Consider the following 19,858-nt stretch of genomic DNA (forward strand, 5'->3'; position numbering starts at 1 on the left):
CCTTCCTCTCTGTCCTTCTGGCCCTATGCATTCAACCCATTTTGAATTCTGTTTTATCTGAGATAGGTGCCAATCCCTAAAAGTTGGACATCTACCTCTTGAAGAGGCCAATTCAGATGCCACGGTTTTGGTGTAATTATAGTCACATCTGCACCAGGCCCTCCATAACCAGGCCATTAATTCAAATTCTAAGCTTTAGTCTTTGTTCATTTATGGAAGTCTGCCAAAATGTTTGTTTTATAGTGTTCTTTGTAAATTGTGATCCACCCATTAGAGCTGTTTTATCATCCATTGCAGTATCGGTTTTTACATTAGGCATTGGTTTATTCAGTTGTCCTGGAGAGGAATTTCTTCCACAGTGGCTGGGAATGTTCGTGCTACATTTGATTTGAGGGCCTGCAAGAGGCCCCCTGAGGCATTTCCCGCCAGTAAAGGGTTGCCTCGTATATCTATTTTTGATCTGCACTCACTGGTCCAATGTAGGCCTTTGCCATACCTTCTACATAATCCAGGAGGTGGTTGGGGTCTCCTGTTTAGGCTATTCCTAAAAGGAGTATTACTTCTTGGAGTACCCCCACATATAGTTTTTACTTATATGACCTGGTGTACCACATTTAAAACATTTGGTACCATGGGGCCTTCTTTCACTTCTGGGATTTGTCTCTCCTATCCAAGCCTTATTACTGTAGTTAAGAGACTCAACACCATTAGTATACTGAATCCATTCTTCCAAAGGAACTTATCTGATCTTTATCAGTGTAAGTATTCTTCTGCATTCTGCATTAGCATTGTTGAATGCCAAGGACTCAGTTAACACTTTTCTTAATTCTTTATCTGATACAGCTTTTGTTATAGCTGTGTTCAGCCTTTGTAAAAAATTGGTGAAGGGTTCATGTGGTCCCTGAAATATCTTTGTGTATACCTCAGTTGGTTTTCCAGGTTCTGAAATTTTTTCCCAAGCATTTAGAGCTGCTGTACGGCATAGGGATATTATATGCTCATCATAAATGGCTTGTACATTCCTGTCAGTGAAACATCCCTCACCAAGTAGTTGATCTTGGGAGATCACAAAACCTCTAAGTTTACCTTGTTGTTCTAAATTTTTTGCCTCTTTTCTCAACCAGCTTTTCCACTGTAACTGCTGGCTATATTCTAGAACAGCTGAAATTAACTGATGCCAGTCATCTGGAATGATTCTATGTAAGGTAGACCACGAATTTAACATCTGTTTTATGTATGTGGAGTTTATTCTATATGTACCTACTGCTTCCTTTATATTTTTAAAGTCCCTTGTTGAAATTGGTTGTAATGTATATGAATTATATGGCTTGGGGTGTGTGTCATCTGCTGGCTTCTCATGGATGATAACAGGATAATCCATTGTGTGAGATCCATTTGGAGATGTTACAACCTCTATGGTTTTGACCTTCTGCTTATTAGGATCCTTGTCATGTTTACTGAGAGTTTCTTCTAGGGCTTCCAAATGAGCACCTAGGGTCTGTTCTAGGGAGTGAACCTCCTCTCTTACAAGGGACTCCAGATTTCTCATAGAATCATAGAAGTTTTTATGTTCCTCAGAAACACATGATTCCATGGGCCTTATCTTATCAATTAATGATAATCTTTCTTCCTTATATAGTGTCTAAGTAGCCACAACTTCACCCTGGAGAGTTAGTGTTCTATCCATTAAATATTCATATTTATTATCAATAAAATCAATTTTGGGTATAAGCCTGTTTTGTAAATCCTGATTAGCAGATGCCAGAGTAAGAATCTTTTTCTGTAAGCCTTCATTGCTATCTTTGAAAGCAGATTCCAGAAAGAGAATCTTTCTCTGTAAACCTTCATTGCTATTTTTTAAAGCCTGTATCAGTCCCAAAAATGACTCATCTTGTTCTTATTATTAAACCAGTGTTTGAACACTGTGTGAATTACTACGATGAATGCCAAAATGGTACAGGCCAAATATGCCTGAGGAAGGCCGTATATTTCCAGGACAATGTCATTCATCATACAGGCAAAAAGGTTTTTAAATTCTTGTGAGGTAATGTTGTCGGCCATATTACAAGAATTACTCAAAATTTGTTAGTCAATTTTAAAATATAAAATTATCAAGTACTTTTACTTGAAATAAGACACTGTTTTGCCTAGTTTACCTTTCCGCGGTTCTGGGGGTGTAGTAGGACTTTTCAACCAGAAGGTGGCATTGGTACAGCTCCAAAGCAGGGCCTGCTGGTGACCTTGGCTGACCACCGTTGCAGGCAGGAATCTAGATGGTGGGGAGCCTGAGCCGGCACTCAGGGAGCAGGGGAATGCCTCACTCACTGCAGTTTTTCCCTGGTCTCTAGGCTAAGCTAGGGAATGGAGACTGGACTAGCTGCTCCCTTTTTCAGGAATGGAACCGTGTAGGCGTTCCCTGGTTATATGGAACTTTGCAGGTGGGTTTAGGTACCCCCCAGCCCAGGAGGAGGCTGAGGGTGGGAGCCACCCAGGCCTTTGGAATTTGCCCCACGTGAGCACCAGATATTGGTGAAATTATTAAATTGGTGAATTTATTTAGTGGGTAACTTACAAATGAAGGGATAGGTAGGTTGCGGGGCCTGGGGAAGGTGTATCGCAGTCCAGCAGTGTTCTCTGGAGCTCTGCTCAGTCAACCTCCACCATCTATGGTCCAGGAACAGAGAGCGTACTGGCCCATCCAGATCTTGGGTCGCTCAGAGCCTCCCTTGGCCCCGCCCTGTAGGCGTGATAGTTGCCAAAGACTTAATGGGGGTTGGAACTTCCAGATCAAAGCTGGAATGGCTACCCACTACAGAAAAGGAATTCCAGACTGTAGTGAGCCCATTGGCTGAATTACTTTGTTAATTGTTCTTAGGTCTGTTACCATTCTCCATTTACTAGATTTCTTTTTAATAACAAATACAGGAGAATTCCAAGGGCTGGTTGATTCTTCAATATGCTGAACATTTAACTGCTCTTGTACCAGCTCTTCTAAAGCCTGTAGTTTCTCTGCTGTTAAAGGCCATTGCAAACACCTCTCCTATCCACATATTATCATGGTCATGAGACTCAATATTAATTGTGTCCCTGATCCAATCCTCCAAGGGTGCTGATCTTGCCTTTAACAGCCTGATTAGGCTTTTGCATGCTGTATTCGCATTCTCAAAAGCCATAAATTCAATTATTATCTGTCTAGCTTCTGAATTTGGTATGATTTCATTTAGTGCTGAAGACAGCCTTTGTAAGAAATCCATCAAGGATTATCTGGGGCCCTGTATAACTTTTGTAAATTATTTAATTTTTTTCCTGATTCTGCAGTTCTGTCCCATGAATTCATGGCTGCTGTGCAGCATAGAATTAAGGTTTATCACATAAACATTGTCTTTGTATATCAGCATATTTGCCTTCTCCAAGAAGCTGATCCAGGGAAATTTCCACACCTCTAGTCCTACATTATTGCTCTATTGTTTTAGTCTCCTCTTCGAACCATGTTCCCCATTGTAATTGTGCCCCAGCCTCCAGGACAGCTGTAACTAATTCTTTCTAGTCTTGAGGGACAATTCTATTACAATTTGACCACAAGTTTAACATCTGCTTTACAAGTGGAGAATGCATACCATATGAGACTATAGCTTCTTTAAATCTCCTTAAATCTAACATTTTCAATGGAGTCCAATTAGCTTGTACATGCCCTTGAACAGGTTCTTGTAAGGTTACTGGTTAGATTAAGTTTGGTTGTTTGAAAACAGGCTGTCTCTCTGTAACCATATAATTCAGTCTTGAAATAATTTCACCTTTAAATTTTTCTGTCTGGGTCTGAATTTCTCTATATTTCATTTGAACAAGTTTTCTAAAGCTTTTATCTTGGCACTTAAATTGACCAATGTTTTTAATGCTAAAATAAAAGTGATTAAACAAATAATAATCATAATTGATGTTATGTACATCTCATCAACATTAATTATACTCTCATTTAATTGTTCCATTTTCAGACTGCCTAATGTGTTATCCAACAGAGACCAAATTCCTTCCTTTGTAAAAATGTTTCCCACTTTTTAATGTGGAAAAAAATACTCTTTTAACTAATTTCTCCCTTTAAGATATCTTAATTGACTTACCAAATCTGTTGACTGCATAGAACAGTTGAAGTCTGAGAGAATTTCAAAGCAGCTACTGTGGTGGCAATCCAAAATGGAAATGGAGAGAGAGAGAGAGAGAGAGAGAGAGAGAGAGAGAGAGAGAGACCACCACCCACCAGGAGAGAGAACGCCAAAGAGATTCTGGCCAAGTGCTCCACAGCCTGAGTCATGCAACTGGGAGCCAGGGCCTCTGTAAGGCCACAAGCAGTCCTACCACATGTAGCTCTGGCCATGTGCAGGGTTCAGTTCCAGCAGAGCTGGGGCCTGCAAAGCCACAGACAAGTGACTTTTTTGTGAATTCCTGCACCACAATTGTACAGCAAGTGTAAACAAATTTCTAAATGGTCTTATTAAATAAAAAACGTAGAGCCAGCAGGGCAGCAGTGATGCACGCCTTTAATCTCAGCACTCAGGATCTCAGCACTCACTCTGTGAGTTCAAGGCCAGCCTGGTCTACAGAGTGAGATCCAGGACAGGCACCAAAACTACATAGAGAAACCCTGTCGTGAAAAACCAAAAAAAAAAAAAAAAACCAAAACAAAAAACAAAAACACACACACACAAAAAAAATACAAAAACAAACAAACAAAAACACAGAGCCAAATATAGGGGTGTAAACCTTAGAGAGATCAGGGAAATACGGAAAGCCACCAGCCAAACTTACCTCACCAGCTCTACAGCTTCTAAATGCTAGCTACTTTCTGTTTTACCCATGCCTTTATTGCCTTGTTGTTCTGTCCTTGAATTGGCTATCTTAGCCCAGCTATCTCACTTCCTTGTCACTGCCTGTCTGTACAGACCTCCAGGTCTCTATAGTTGGTACTAGGGTTAAAAGCTTATGTCACCATGCTTGGCTCTGTTCCCTAGTATGGCCTTGAACACACAGAGACCCTGCCTGCTAAGTGACAGGATTAAGGGCATGTGCTACCACTGCCTGATTTCTATGTTTACTTAAAATGGCTGGCTTTTTTCTCCCTGATCTCCAGGCAAGCTTTATTTTTTAACATACAAATAAAATATCACCACATTACAGCACAAATAAAGTATCACCACATTTTACTAAACAGAACAACCTTGGTATAGTGCTTTAATTCTCCACTCATTCTCTTTTTACCTATACATTTGGCAAGTTTTATATCTCAGAAAATATGCTGAAAAATTTCCGACATATTCATTTCCTCTAAATTAAAATGTACCTTTCATACTTTAATGTATTACCTCTTTTATATGAAACATACTTTATAAAAAACTACATGGTATAGAAATACACAAAGTTTCAATTAAGATCCACAATTGTGTTTATAATGAAATTCATTTTTATAATCTACTTACAGTGATGCTAAAGTAACTAGTGACTATGATAAAAATAAAATTAAAAAAATAAATTATAAATTCTATGAAGGCCTAAATCTTGATTTCTGTTCTTCATAACCTAAAGATCTAGGTTAATTTCTTATACTTAGTAAATAAACAAAAATATTTTAAATAAATGACTAAACAAATGAAACAGGCCTTTTCTCAGCTGACTTAGTTTGGACAGATTGCTGACTGTGAATTATAGCCTTTTCATATGGCTCTTGCATTTGCAAGAGGCAACCAGAAATGTATAGAATTTTTATTATTAATGTATCTTTTGAAACTGGGATTAAGGCCAAAAAGAGCTTCTACTTTTCCATCATTTCCTCTTCCATTTATACCTGACAATATTGTTTTCCTCTTTTGTTGTCAACCAGTCTCGAGCTCAGACATACAGATTCATATGCATTCCCCTAATATCAAAGGTGTGATGTTAGAGTGTCATTCAGGAGGTTGGTTTCCACAGCCTCATATGGAATGGAGAGACAGCAAAGGAGAAGTCATTCCAGCAACAACAAAATCCAACTCACAAGATGGAAAAAAGTTGTTCAACATGACAATGGCCCTTTTTATTAAAGCCAATTCCCACAGGAATGTCACTTGCTACCTTCAAAACCTTTTAACTCACCAAGAAGAAAGCATAAGCATCATCCTACCAGGTAAATACATTTGTTTTTCAGTAGCAGCCATTCTCTCATACTTACTGTTGCCTCTTCCTTGACATGGTTCTCAAAGCTTTACTTTCTCTTTGCATTACTTATCACTTCAATTGCTGACTCTAATTTTCTTTGGTGTTTCCTTTTTCTCACTTTATAGTCTTGAGTATTATAGATTGCTTCTCTGTCACTGTAATAAAACATAATGATCATAAACAAGTTGGGGTGGGGGAAGAATCTATTTGGATTACACTTCTACATCTTAGTGTTTCATCAAGAGAAACCAGAGCAATAGCTGAAAGTAGAAACCTGGAAGCAGGAACTGAAGTAGAGACCACAGAAGAACACTGTTCACTGGCCTGTTCTCCATGGCTTTCTCTGTTTGCTTTCTCATACAACACAGTAACAGCTGACCAAGAAAGACACCACCCACCCCCAGGGGCCTGGGACCTACCACATCAATCATCAATCAAGAAAATGGCCCCCTAACAGGGCCACAGGTCAATCTGGTGAAGGCAATTACTCAATTGGTGTTTAATCTTCAGATATGACTCTAGTTTTTCTCAAGTCAACAAAAACTAACTGGTATATTGACATTGAAGTTTCCAAGGCATAGCTTTTCAGGACTTTCTCTTTTCTGACATCCTTTTATCTCATGACTTTAAGTACCACTAGAATTCTGGCTATTCTTCAAGTTATGCCCTACCCTATCTCCTTCTGCCATCATCTGAAAACTCCTAAGTCAATCCAAAAGTTTAATAAACATCATAAAATAAGCATATCAAGAACTAAACTCCTGGTTACTCCAAGCTTGCTTAATTTGTTACTTTGTAATAGTATTTCATGTTATCAGTCTCTAAGAACTGTTGCTAGAGAGTTTTCTCTCCAGGTCCTGCCAAGCTCCAGAAGTCCGACAGTCCATTTACATCATCCTTGTCATGAGGGAGGCTGGCAGTGTCTCCCTCTCTGCCTTCCTGTTCTCTCAATTCTCTTCTCTGTTAGTCCCGCCTATACTTCCTGCCTGGCTACTGGCCAATCGGTGTTTTATTATTAACCAATCAGAGCAACACATTTGACATATAGAACATCCCACAGCAAAGAACCAAAACACTAAAGTAACTGTAGACTTCCATTATATATGTCATCCACAAACACAGAGAAATAATGCTAGTTCTACCTTTAAAATACACCAGAGTCTCATTGTTACTGGAGTCCTGAAACAGATGTCTGACTTAGGATCCCAGACTGTGGTGGTTCCAATGATTCAGATTTAGTGACATCCTAAAAAGAAAAATGGGTGTAAAACCTGATGATAAAACAAGAAAAGACAATTTATTTTCACTCTGGTCACACTAATAGAAGAAGTCAAAGTATGTACTCACAGGGAGAGTATTAGCCTTGAGATTATATAGACATAAATGAACAAAAGTTAGAGTTGAGAGGTTTTGCTCAGCCCACTGAATGTTCTTCACACCAACAAGGTTCCTTTCTATGAGAGGTTGTAGGGGGTCACTCTCCATTTGGTGTAGACCTGCAATCATGGAATTTAAGATGAAATTAGGAATCCAACAAGTCAGAAAAGAATGAAACAGAGAGACAAAATAGTCAGGTTAATAATTGGATCCCCAATCCTCATTATCCCACTATCTTTTAATTGCCATCTAAGTCTGAAATATGGATTATTCTTTGGAAATAAAGCTTTAAAAAGTTCCTGTTTCTTATCTAGTTCATTATGGTATACCCTGAACATAGAGATTGGTTATTTAGTTATAGTTAAACCTCACCCATTTTTTCAGTTATCTGTGCCCCTGTTACCTACATGGCCTCACCTCCGAGTGTTCTCCTCCACCTCATCTACTCACACATACTGGAAGATGAGCTCTGCATTCAAATTTTTCCTCCAGTTGTTTCCTCTTCCAGCATATTGTAAATTCAACTAACTTTGCTTATCTCCTTCAATTCCATATTCAAATACTAATAAGTATTACTTTGGTGGCCAACCTGAAGCATACAACCTGCTTACCTCCATGTACTTGGGAGTGCCTGTTTCCTTACCTTTTTACTTTGCTTCATTTCTTATTGGTTTCCTTTTACCTATTATGCAACTGCATTATTATGCAATTTTCCTACATCTATATGCTTTCCTAAAAATAAATAAATAAATCTTTGGTGATTGCATACACTCACCCAAATGCTTCAAATTTTGGATGTCACATTGTAATTAAGCAAATAAAACTTTATACTTCAAAGAAATTAAATAAAAATGAAAGAATATGTTGTAAGCATGCATGAGTATTGGAATCTATATATGAAATTAAACAGATACTTTCTAGAAGAGACATTTAAAAAGTCATGCCTCTACATCTGCTTCATTCTAAATCATACCTGGTTTATTTTTACTCTGGTCCTGTCCTGCTCCTTATTCAACCCATAATAACCACATTTCCACACTTGCCTAGACTTAAGATTCCACTATGGCAGGCTCTTAAGTTGTAACAAGCTTCAGAGGAATCACCATTCTGAAGTAGGTATACCCAAGCCAGGTTTTCTTGGTGTTAAGATATGTGACTCATTTTTCAGGTGAACTGTTTTCATGGAAAAGTGTTTGGATATGGATTCAGAGTATGATAACATTTGTGCTGATAGCCTTCCTCATGACTTCCTGTGTTCAATGTTATCTCATACATGGTAAGTATATTTAAGTGGTAGGGAGCACTAGTGGGAGATGGGCAAGTAGTTAAAGCTATCTCATCATTGCTTGTCAAGCCAAGGAGCTTTAAACATGTAGCTAGTGTGTGTAATCACCCATGCTGGGAGTGACCCATTCAATAATATAAATATCTGTAGCTGGAGTTTTCTCCAGTTCCACCTGGCCCTGCAGCCACTCAGACCCAAATAAACACACAGACACTTATAATTAATTAAAACTGTATGGCCTAATAGCTCAGGCTTCTTGCTAGCTAGATCTTATATCTTAAAATTACCTATGTCTTGTGTCTCATATATCTTTACATCTGTTTTCTCTGTGTCTGGCTGGTGACTCCTGACTCAGCCTTCCTGTTCCCAGAATTCTCCTCTCTGCTTATCCTGCCTATATTATACTTCCTGCATGGCTACTGGCCAATTAGTATTTTATTTATCAAACAAATCAGAGCAACACATTCACAGAATATAGAGTGATATCCACAGCAGATATCTATCTTTGAATCATCGAGGCTAAGTAAGTAATCCCAAATTAACTCATTGGTTTACTAATCACTTACATGGAATCTTTGGTCTGTCATGGGTGCCGTGCTGAAGTGAATAAACTTTTGTTTCTGTCTACTCAGGAAAAGTTGGGGAGGAATGGTTGCCCAGCATGTACAATGGGCAATTTGAGACTGATCAATCTGGGGACAAGGCATCTATGCAGGCCAGTCTCAATATCAATAACTTTTCCCATGTGATATGGGATGATTAGCCTCTTTTCTGTAGTGACAATTGCATGCTCACAGTGATCAGTTATAAAGCATGCAACCAATGCTGAGCTATCTGAGTGTAGAGCATCTTTTGGGAAGGATGTTCTTAACATGGACACCTTCCTTTACATGGCATCAAGTAGAATGCTTCATTGATAAATAGGGTCTTCTTTATGTGAGTATGGAGATGAACCTCAAATGCCTAGTGAACTATATATTACAATCTCTGAGAGTAACTCATATCACAGAAGATGACAAGAAAGCTCTGTAAACAGTCACATGCCTTTGCTGTAATTAATAAGACATGACACTGAGGCTTACAACTTTTTGTGCTGATAGCCTTCCTCATAACTTCCTATGTTCAACAATATCTCATACATGGTAAGTGTGTTTGAGTGGTGGGGAGCACTAGTGGGAATTTTGATGAAAAGTTGCCCTACAAAGAATTTTCTCACATGAGCAAGGGATGATTATATAAAAAAGACATCACTATGCTGCTATCCTCCACACTAGTTTCAGATCTGACAGGGAAAGAGAAACAAAGGGAGGATGAGAAGATGTCAACATGTAATTTCTCACAACTAAAAGGAGTGAATGAGTTAGATCTTTGCTAAAGAGCTCTATTTTGGAATAAAAACTTAGGACCCACTGTAGAAAAATCAAATGATAAGGAGGAAGAACATGAGTTAACAGTGATAGAATCTCCCCATCAAATTTGATTTTTAATATCACGAATGGAAAGGCAATGAAATTATGATATTTAGAGAATATTCTGAATCTGAACTGCTTAAAATTTGGAAGATCTGAAACAATAAATGAGTTTCTCAGAACCTAGATTATGAGACTGGGGGATATGGGAGCAGAATGGATGAATATGGACATCCCAGAATAAGAGAAATGATAAGGTGACTATCCATCCTGTATAACCTGAGGCAATACAAAGACATCAGTCTTGATGGACTGACTCACAGGAGACATTGGGAACACTTAACTATCTCCAGCCAGGATTCCCAAAATTACCAGGGACTAGAAGTCAATGGAGGACGGATAGGCATTACCAAGGTAACTTAGTATACAAGAGGTGCGTGTCAGTGCCCAGCTTCCCAGAACAGTTAAAATCTGATTACAGTATACTCAAGGAAAAAGTTAATGCTTCTGGTATGGAACTTCAGTAGCTTTGCTGAGCCCATCGTGAGATGTGATCTTTATGAAGTAAAAGAGGTTTTGAAAGATCTGAACAACCTACATTGGTATTTAGATTGGTTTCTTAAAGGACTAATGCAATCAAGATGTGATGAACAGAGGACAAAGTAGACAAAGATGTCTCCTGGATTCACTCAAAGACAAATGTGAGAAGTGGAATGGTAGGGCAACTTTTCATCAAAATAGCCATACCCAGTGTTACCAGTACAGAGTGTATACCCCAAAGACTCCAAGTCACCATACAAGTAAGATATTCAACTCAATTTATTGTAGCACTATTCATAATAGCCAAGTATGAGATCAGTTTTGATGTGTATGAATAGAGGAGTAGATAAAAATAGATGAGAATACGGTGTGCATGCATGGTGGAGATTTGTTCAGCTATAAAAATAGAGTTATCAATGGTAGGGCATAAAGTTATTGTACCAGGAAACTGATATAACTCAGAAATATGAATATCACAATTTTCCTCATTTGTAGATTATAGAGTTTACATAGATTCAAAAAATTTTTAAAGTATGTGTGTTGTGAATGTGAAAGAAAGATTGTTTGGGGGAAGGAATCCTAAATTGAGAGGAAGAAAAAGATTTTTTGGGAGGTAAACAATATGGCCAATGGCTTTGTTACATCTCAATGAAAATATCCTAAAGAAATTCATTTCTATATATGATGAATATATGCCAATAAAAATTAAAATTCTGAAACTCATGTGTATTTTTTGCCATAGTTTTATCTCTTAAGAGCACATTCATGACCTCTAGATCTCCTCCAAGGGATGCAATATGTTCATCACTTAAGGGTTTGGGAATGAATATTTCTGCATTTTTCTGATGTTCCTAACTTTCCTCTTTTACATTTCTAGCTACTCTTCTGAACACTGCCATCTGAATGAAACAGTTGCCATTTCCAACTTCTCTTTGTGGGGCATAGGGAGGGCCAACTCATTTAAAAGCCACAAATTCACATCTCTCTCTGTGTTACATAACACTCTGTAGAGATCAATTTTCTCAGAAGTTTTCTTCATATTGACATTATCCAAGATTGTTATATCTTTATTTGCAAATGAAAGAGACAGAGAGACAGAGAGATGGTGAGACAGAGAGATGGAGAGACAGAGAGACAGAGATATTGAGAAAGAAGGAAACCTTTTGAAACCATAAAGCCTTCCCCCAGTGAACACCTTCTCCAACAAGACCACATCTCTTAATCCTTCCTGAAAATTCCAACAACTGAAGACATAATATATGAGCCAATGGTGGCCATTCTCATTCAAACCACTATAGTGACTATAACTCTATAACAGAAAAATGGCAACTACCCATGGTAGTAAGTTCTCATATTATGGAAATTAAGGTCTCTTAGGCAGTTAAAAGGTCTTCATACCTATTCCCCTTTCAGCCTCTTTCAAATACAGAAAAAAAATGATAATAAGGAATACATACCTCTATCAATTTCTCTTAATAATTCCTACTCATGACAAATCAGATGAAGTAAAGGTTAGCTACTTTCCTCTGGGCCTGATTAGTCTCAATCACATACTTGCTTCAACTTAATAACAGCTGTGCTTTTTACTCCTGTCCTTTTATATTCTAATCCTAAATCTTTACCTCTCCTATGAATACAAGGAGAAAGCATTAAAAAACAGCCCTTTCACTTGTACCTTGATACTTCCCTCTCTACTGATTTCCAAACTAACCTGGAAATAATCCCTTTAGAAAGAGAAGAGGAAAATGTTGTAATTATATTATAATCTCAAAAATTAAAAGAAATAATTTTAAAATACAACTTCAGATTAACACACTACACACATACATACACAATAACTCTTGCTTTGTTCGTGTACTTTATCCAATGTAAAGTGTCTCCATACAAATATCAAGTGAGTGATTATAACATTACTTTTTTTCTTTAGGTAGCTGCTCTGTAATAAATAGTCCTTGGAAAAAGAAGAGTGCAATTGTATTTGTGATTTCAATGGTTGCAATTATAGGAATCATTCTCATTTTGCATCTAATACCAAGAGGTATGTGAAAGCCAGAGGCTGGGGCCATCCTGTAGAAGTCTTCTCCCACTTTCCCAACTGCCCAGTAATACAACAACAAAAGTGTGATTGTTGTCTGAACTGTATAGTACAGGGTCAATAGTCCATGAGAACACATGCCACAATGTCTAGATTACTGAGCCCTGAATTTTTTAAGCTTAGTAGTAGAAGCAGCTGATTATTTTGCTCCAAGAGAAACAATTCTTTCCAAATTCATAGTGGTTTAATTTTTGCACAAATTCAACTATCATCATTACCTAATAAATTATTCTGATTGCTTCATATTTTTAGCAAAAAGGAGATAATAATTAAGTATCTTAAACTTTTTATCTTTTTACTATTTGTTTATGTTTCTGGATGATTTACCTTCATGTCTAGTGCCTGTGGAAGTCAGAAGATGATGTTAGATTCTCGAAATGGTTAGTAGCCACCATGTGGGTGTTGGGATTTGAACCCAGGTATAGCTAGAGTTTTTCTGGTCCTGCCTGGCCTATGGTCAGGACAAATCTCTCTCACCCGCCAGTCCTGCAGCTGCTCAGACCCAACCAATTAAACACACAGAGACTTATATTTCTTATACACTGTATGGCCATTGCAGGCTTCTTGCTAACTGTTCTTATATCTTAAATTAACCCATTTCTATTAATCTATAAGTTGCTATGTGCCTCATGGCTTACCAGTATCTTTTTTTTTTTTTTTTTTTTTTTTTTTGGTTTTTCGAGACAGGGTTTCTCTGTGTAGCTTTGCGCCTTTCCTGGAACTCACTTGGTAGCTCAGGCTGGCCTCGAACTCACAGAGATCGGCCTGGCTCTACCTCCCGAGTGCTGGGATTAAAGGCATGCGCCACCACCGCCCGGCTTATAATTTTTTTTTTTTATTTTATGTGCATTAGTGTTTTGCCTACATGTAGATCTGTGTGAAGGTGCCAGATCCCGTAGACTTGGAGCTACAGACAGTTGTGAGCTGCCATGTGGGTGCTGGGAATTGAACCCAGGTCCTTGGATGAGCAACCAATGCTCTTATCCTCGGAGCCATCTCTCCAGCACCCCGGCTTACCAGTATCTTAACATCTGTTTCTCATCGTGGTGGCTGGAAGCATCTCCTCTCCTCCGCCTTCCACTTCTCACCCTTCTCCTCTCTCCTTGTCCCACCTATACTTCCTGCCTGGCTACTGGCCAATCAGTGTTTTATTTATTAACCAATTAGAGCAACACATTTAACATACAGACCATCCCACAGCACCCAGGTCGTCTGAACAAGCAATCAGTGCCCTTAACTACTGAGCTATTTCATTAGCTACAGTATCTTAAACTTTTAGAGTCCAGTTCAAAACTGTTAAAAATTCCAACATTGAAATAACAGGAGGTTCTGAGGCTCCAACTCTAGTTGAGTAGCTATTAGCAGTTAATGGACACTGGGTGAGGAAGAATCAGTTTTCTTTTCAAGTGTGGCCATTGGTATGTTGCCTATGTCTCAGTGTATGACTCCACCCCTTGCATATGGGCAACAGCCATTAAACTCATTGATTTGCCAAAATATAAAAAGAAGACATGAAGTTGAGAGGACGATGTGTTGAAAATATCAGAGGATGTTGGAGTGAGTGGGTGAAGGTGAGTAGTTATGATTATGCTCCATTGTATTAAATATGAGCCTTTATAAACCCATAGAGGAAAAGAAGGCTTGGAACTGGGTGGGTGTGGAGGCAAGGAGGAGCTGAGAATAGTTGGGGAAGGGAAAAATGTAATCAGAATTTATTGTAAGAAAAAAGAATATTTTCAATTAAACAATGAACTTTTCAAAGAATAAATTAAAAATAAATAGATTAACAAAAGTAAAATTTATGCAAATAATAATTGTCAAAATAAAATGCTATAATTGAGCAATGTTTTGGATATTATAAATTTGAAAACACATGTCCATTATGAAAAGATATTTTTAAATTCAAGTATTTTCTTTAGAGATTGATGCAAAGCAAAAGACATCCTTAGGAAAATTACCTACTTTTGCAACAAATTTTGTTTGATTCTATAGTGTTCATAGACAACTAAAGTCATTCTTTCTTTTCATCGTTGGGTGTAAAATAAAAATGGAAATTAAAAAATAAAGGGAACATATTTGAAATGGGTTGTCTACTGTTTTTATCTTGAAGATCCTTATGCAAATTTTATACACAAGGCAAAAACAATGAGGTGAAGTGATCCTTTATACTGCAGTGGTTATCAACCAACAGAAAACACATATTTCCAATGTTCTTAGAAACTTATACACTGTTTAGTGGCAAAATTATAGTTATGAAGCAGCAACAAAAATAAATTTCTGGATGGGGGTTCCTAAGACCATCGGAAATATATGTTTTCCAATGGTTATGACCCACAGATTGAGAACTGCTGCAGTATAGTAAGCCAGAATTATAGACCCAAATAGTAATGAAGAATCACAAGGCTGGATTGACCTCTTTAGGGGAGGCTTTCATTAATTTTTCTCCTATGAAATGAACACGCCAATAGCCTTAAAGCAAATGAGAGTATATTGCAAATTGGGCAATATGTTATCTGCATAAATGAGCTTTAGGGCCTTATACTCAGTAGAACAATCCAGTCATAAAAAGACACTGTGTTATCCCACTATTATGAGGCTCTTAAAGTAGTCCATTTTTACACATAGAAAGTAGAACAGAGGTTTACAGGAGGTAGAGGTAGGAGAAAGCATGGAATTATTTTTGATGGATGCAGAATCTCAATTTCAACAAAAGCGTTTAGTGGAATGAATGGCAGTAAGAGTTGTAAAATATAAATATTTAATTTTACAAAACTATAAAATAGAAAGTAGCTAATGTGGTAAATTTAATATAAGGTAACTTTGCCATAACAAAAATAAAAGATAATAAAATTAATGTCTCTGCTTTACAAGAGGCCCTGTTATACACATGAAAACTCAAGTCACAGGCTGGAAAAGTAAGATTTATAAGTATGTTGACAAATGAACCAAATCTAGAATATTTCATTTCTTCTTTCATAAGACAGCAGGGACAAAGCTTCACTCCCTTCTCATGCTATTTTGACTTCTGTTTGTACAATTGTAGACCACGATGATTTAGACCAGGCCCAAAGAATAAAAAAGTGTGGATTATGCATCTGTTCATTATTGGTCTTAATGCTTCTGTGGATACTGGCATGCAGATACCTCTTTTAGAGCATGTTTTCCATTATTCTGGGTATATGTCCAAAAATAAAATTTCTGGATCACATGGTAATTCTATCTTTTCTTGAGGAGGTAACAAAAAATTACCTCACCATTTGATATTCCAACTAACAGTGAACAAGAATGCCCATTTATTGACACACTTGCTAATACTTGTCATTTTATTGTCTTTTTACCCTCCCAATCCCACCAAACCATAAGCTTTCTTGGGAGCTTTACTCCAGATGATTCCATTCATTCAACTTTGTGATGGCTCCAATGCTGACTAAAGGTAGATAGTGCCCAGTAGGTATTGTTGAGATTCTGAGAATGAAAATATAAAATATGACACCTCAACACATTGTTCATTTATAACTGAAGCAGAATCCAAATGGCATTAGTGGGAGTCCTTTCCACCTTCCCTCTACACTCTTTCTTCCTCATATTTCTTTCCAAAGCAGCCTCCAAATTAGAATTCCTTTTTCCATATTGGATCAGGAACCTAGTTCCTTTCTTCCCTAACCTGGAAACCCTGATCTACTTTCCCCACCTTTGTTTAAGAGCTAGACAGGTAGAGATTACCTTGCTTGCCTTTGGCAGAACTTCATCTGGGACAAGATCTGTCCTACATCAGGGAGGAAAAAAGAAAGAGAAGTCCTAAACATCCCAAACTACCACACCCTGTTGGATCTGTCCTTCTGTCCAGTTATATTTCCACAGAGCTGCTGATGTTTCATCAAACAGAAGCATGAATGGGTATTCATCTGAATTATGAATCTTCATTTTAAAGGATGCTCTATCATATGGAACATTGATTAAATATATCTGTTATTCTTTTCTCCTATGAATCTGTCTCTTTCAGTTTAATTCAGAGCTAGCCACAAATTGAGGAGGGACCAGGAAGCAATTCTTACTTGAAATTTTCAGATGAATGCATCAGACAAGTCTCTGTGCCCTGCACTGGAGGGTGCATATGTAGGTGGGTGGGGAGGTACTAACCTTTCCTCTTCACAAGGATCTAGACTGCCAATGAGTGGGTCTTGAGCAGATACCCTGATGAGAGAAGAAATGGTACAGATGGTTTGGGGGATATTGGCTACCTCTTATTCCTCCAAGGTACTCTTGAGCAGGGAGAAATGAGTAATATGTAGATAGAAGGATAGAGGAGAAAGACAGTTAGAAAACACCGGATAGCCTCAGGAGGGCCTGGGTCCAAACCCACTAGCCCCTTCTGTCTCTACTAAAGGGCTTTTAAAGGGAATGCCAAGGGGTTGAGCAAAAGACCTCCCCCCAGCATAGCCAAGTACAGACCATTCCAGATACCTGGTGACCACACACATGGTCAAGCCATCCTCTAATGCAGCCCTGCTGTATAAAGCATGCTCAGATCTCACCAGGAAACCTTTGTGGGCTACCACAATGGGTATTAGGGTATATATGTAGCAGCTGAAATGAACACAGAGAAAAAGAAGAAGGTGGAGAGAGGATGCTTCCCAGGGAATGTGATGTTTGAGAATTATAAGACCTCTTCCATTTCAGAGATCCTGATCATCTAAGAATGTTCTGTTTCACTATATCCTGTATGGTCCAGAATTCTTGAGGAGCCTCAGTACTAAATAAAACAGATAAAAACATAATCTATCCGTGTGATCTTCAGACAGACTAGTAAGAGCAAGAGCCATGCTGGTTGAACAGAGTGGGTATCTGCCTCCTCATAACCTTTTCAAGGTTTGACATAAACATGCTCATTTCCAAAATCAAGTAGGCCAAATTTCTTCTGAATTGTTCTTATACATGTAGGAGGCATGGTGCAACAGGAACCTGAAAAACAAACCGACCTTTAATGTGTAATCTAGCCTTTCTCTATTGTCTGCTACTGTCCTGACTCTTTCCTCTTTTACCAGTCCCTGTTTCAGATCCACACTTGGAATTGGACACTTTGTGGTTGGAAGATTTTAGTGTGATCCTCTTTGTGCTGATAGTGTTCAAGATCAACTTCATTTCATTCATTTACTTCAGATTGGATGGTAAATATGATGGGAATGGTGACAACTCAGATGATCTGGTTCATGTGACTGGTGCTCAGATGTCTAGAAGGTGACCTTTCTGGTCCTTCTGCCTTAGTAACTATAAGAAAAACCAAATGAAGAACTGTGTGTTGTATAAAGGCAGGTAGATAGTAGCCTCCTTTTTAGGATTACAGGGGCTTTTACTGGTAGCAGTGTTGGTACCTCACATATTAATGACTGTCCCAGCTTTTACCACACAATCATAAATACCCTCCCAGTTAATGTTGCAAAGGCATTTGTTTCATCAAACATGTAGTTGGAAGGATTCCTGTGTCCTACCTGGCCTGCAGTCGGGATAAATCTCTCATCCACAGTCCCATAGCCTTTTATAAAATAATCACACAGAGGCTTAATATTATTTATAACTGCTTGGTCATTTGCTCAGGCTTATTATTGACTAGCTCTTATACTTAAATTAACCCATAATACTTATTTATGTTTAGCCACATGGCTTGGTATTTTTCTCAGTTCTGCCTTGTTATCTTGCTTCCTCTATGTCTGGCTGGTGACTCCTGACTCAGCCCTTCCTCTTCCCAGAATTTTCCTTGTCGGCTGGCCCAGCCTATACTTCCTGCCTGGCTACTGGCCAATCAGAGTTTTATTAAACCAAAATGTACAAAAGCATTATCCCACAGCTTTTCCCCTTTTCTGTTTAATCAAAAAGGAAGGCCTTAACTTCAACATAGTAAAATTACACACAACAAAACAGTTATCAAGCAAGAATCACAATTACAATATCTATTCTATTATTTGGCAAAATAAAAGAAAATATTTTATCATCTATCCCATATTTGTGAGTCTAAAGTTTCATATCTAATTTATCTTTTATCATAACCAAGAAATATTATAACTATCTAGTCTTCAACTACATCAAAGACCTCATAAGGATATAATATTATCTAAGTAAACAGGAAGTGCATTGTAAGCAACTTCCAAAAATCTAGAATGACAGAGACAGCTGCCTGCATGGACAGTCACCCAAAGTTCCTCTGCAATGTTGGGGCATCCATTCTTCAGCCTACAGGCCTAGAGTCTCTCAGTTGCTTTTTACTATGTCCTGTAGAATGTCTGGTAGTCTCCTCTGCAAAGTAGGAACCTAAAGGACCATTTTACCTTGTTTTGGCAAATTCAGTGGTCATTTTCCTGTAGCTAGAGTTTTCTTGCCTGGCCCACAGTCAGGACAAATCTCTGACACTGACACCTGCCAGTCCCGCAGCCGCTCAGACCCAACCAAGTAAACACAGAGAAATATTGCTTACAAACTGTATGGCTGTGCCAGGCTTCTTGCTAACTGTTCTTATATCTTAAACTAATCCATTTCTATAAATCTATACCTTGCCACGTGGCTCGTGGCTTACCGGCATCTTCACACACTGCTTGTCATGGTGGCGGCTGGCAGCGTCTCTCTGACTCAGCCTTCCACTTCCCAGAATTTTGTTCTCTGCTTGTCCCGCCTATCCTTCCTACCTGGCTACTGGCCAATCAGTGTTTTATTTACTAACCAATCAGAGCAACAAATTTGACATACAGAACATCCCACAGCATTTTCCTATGGGTCTTGCATGTCCAGTTTATACAACATATTATCAAGTAGTCGATGCAAGGGCACTTTTTTGCCCAGTGGCTAACTTTTTCCACAAAGAAAGTGAACTCCATAATGAGTTTCTTCAATGCCCATTATCTTTTCTGAAGTAGATTGGTGCTGCCAGGAGCAGACATGTTTCAATGTCCAGAAAGTCAAGGTTCTTAAAACTTT

General features: G+C 38.2%; 1 protein-coding gene across 1 annotated transcript in view; it reads left to right on the forward strand.

Moving 5' to 3' along the window:
• Window positions 1-18,134, forward strand: part of LOC131904858 (selection and upkeep of intraepithelial T-cells protein 2-like) — a 30,821-nt gene extending 12,687 nt beyond the window's left edge. Inside the window, exons 4-7 of the mRNA XM_059255857.1 lie at window positions 5,873-6,154; window positions 8,732-8,839; window positions 12,725-12,835; window positions 17,938-18,134. Of these exons, the coding sequence (XP_059111840.1) occupies window positions 5,873-6,154; window positions 8,732-8,839; window positions 12,725-12,835; window positions 17,938-18,134 (698 nt within the window). The remainder of the gene's footprint in view (window positions 1-5,872; window positions 6,155-8,731; window positions 8,840-12,724; window positions 12,836-17,937) is intronic.
• Window positions 18,135-19,858: the final 1,724 nt, after the last annotated feature.

Source organism: Peromyscus eremicus, chromosome 2 (genome assembly GCF_949786415.1).
Source record: "Peromyscus eremicus chromosome 2, PerEre_H2_v1, whole genome shotgun sequence".
NCBI lineage: Eukaryota > Metazoa > Chordata > Mammalia > Rodentia > Cricetidae > Peromyscus > Peromyscus eremicus.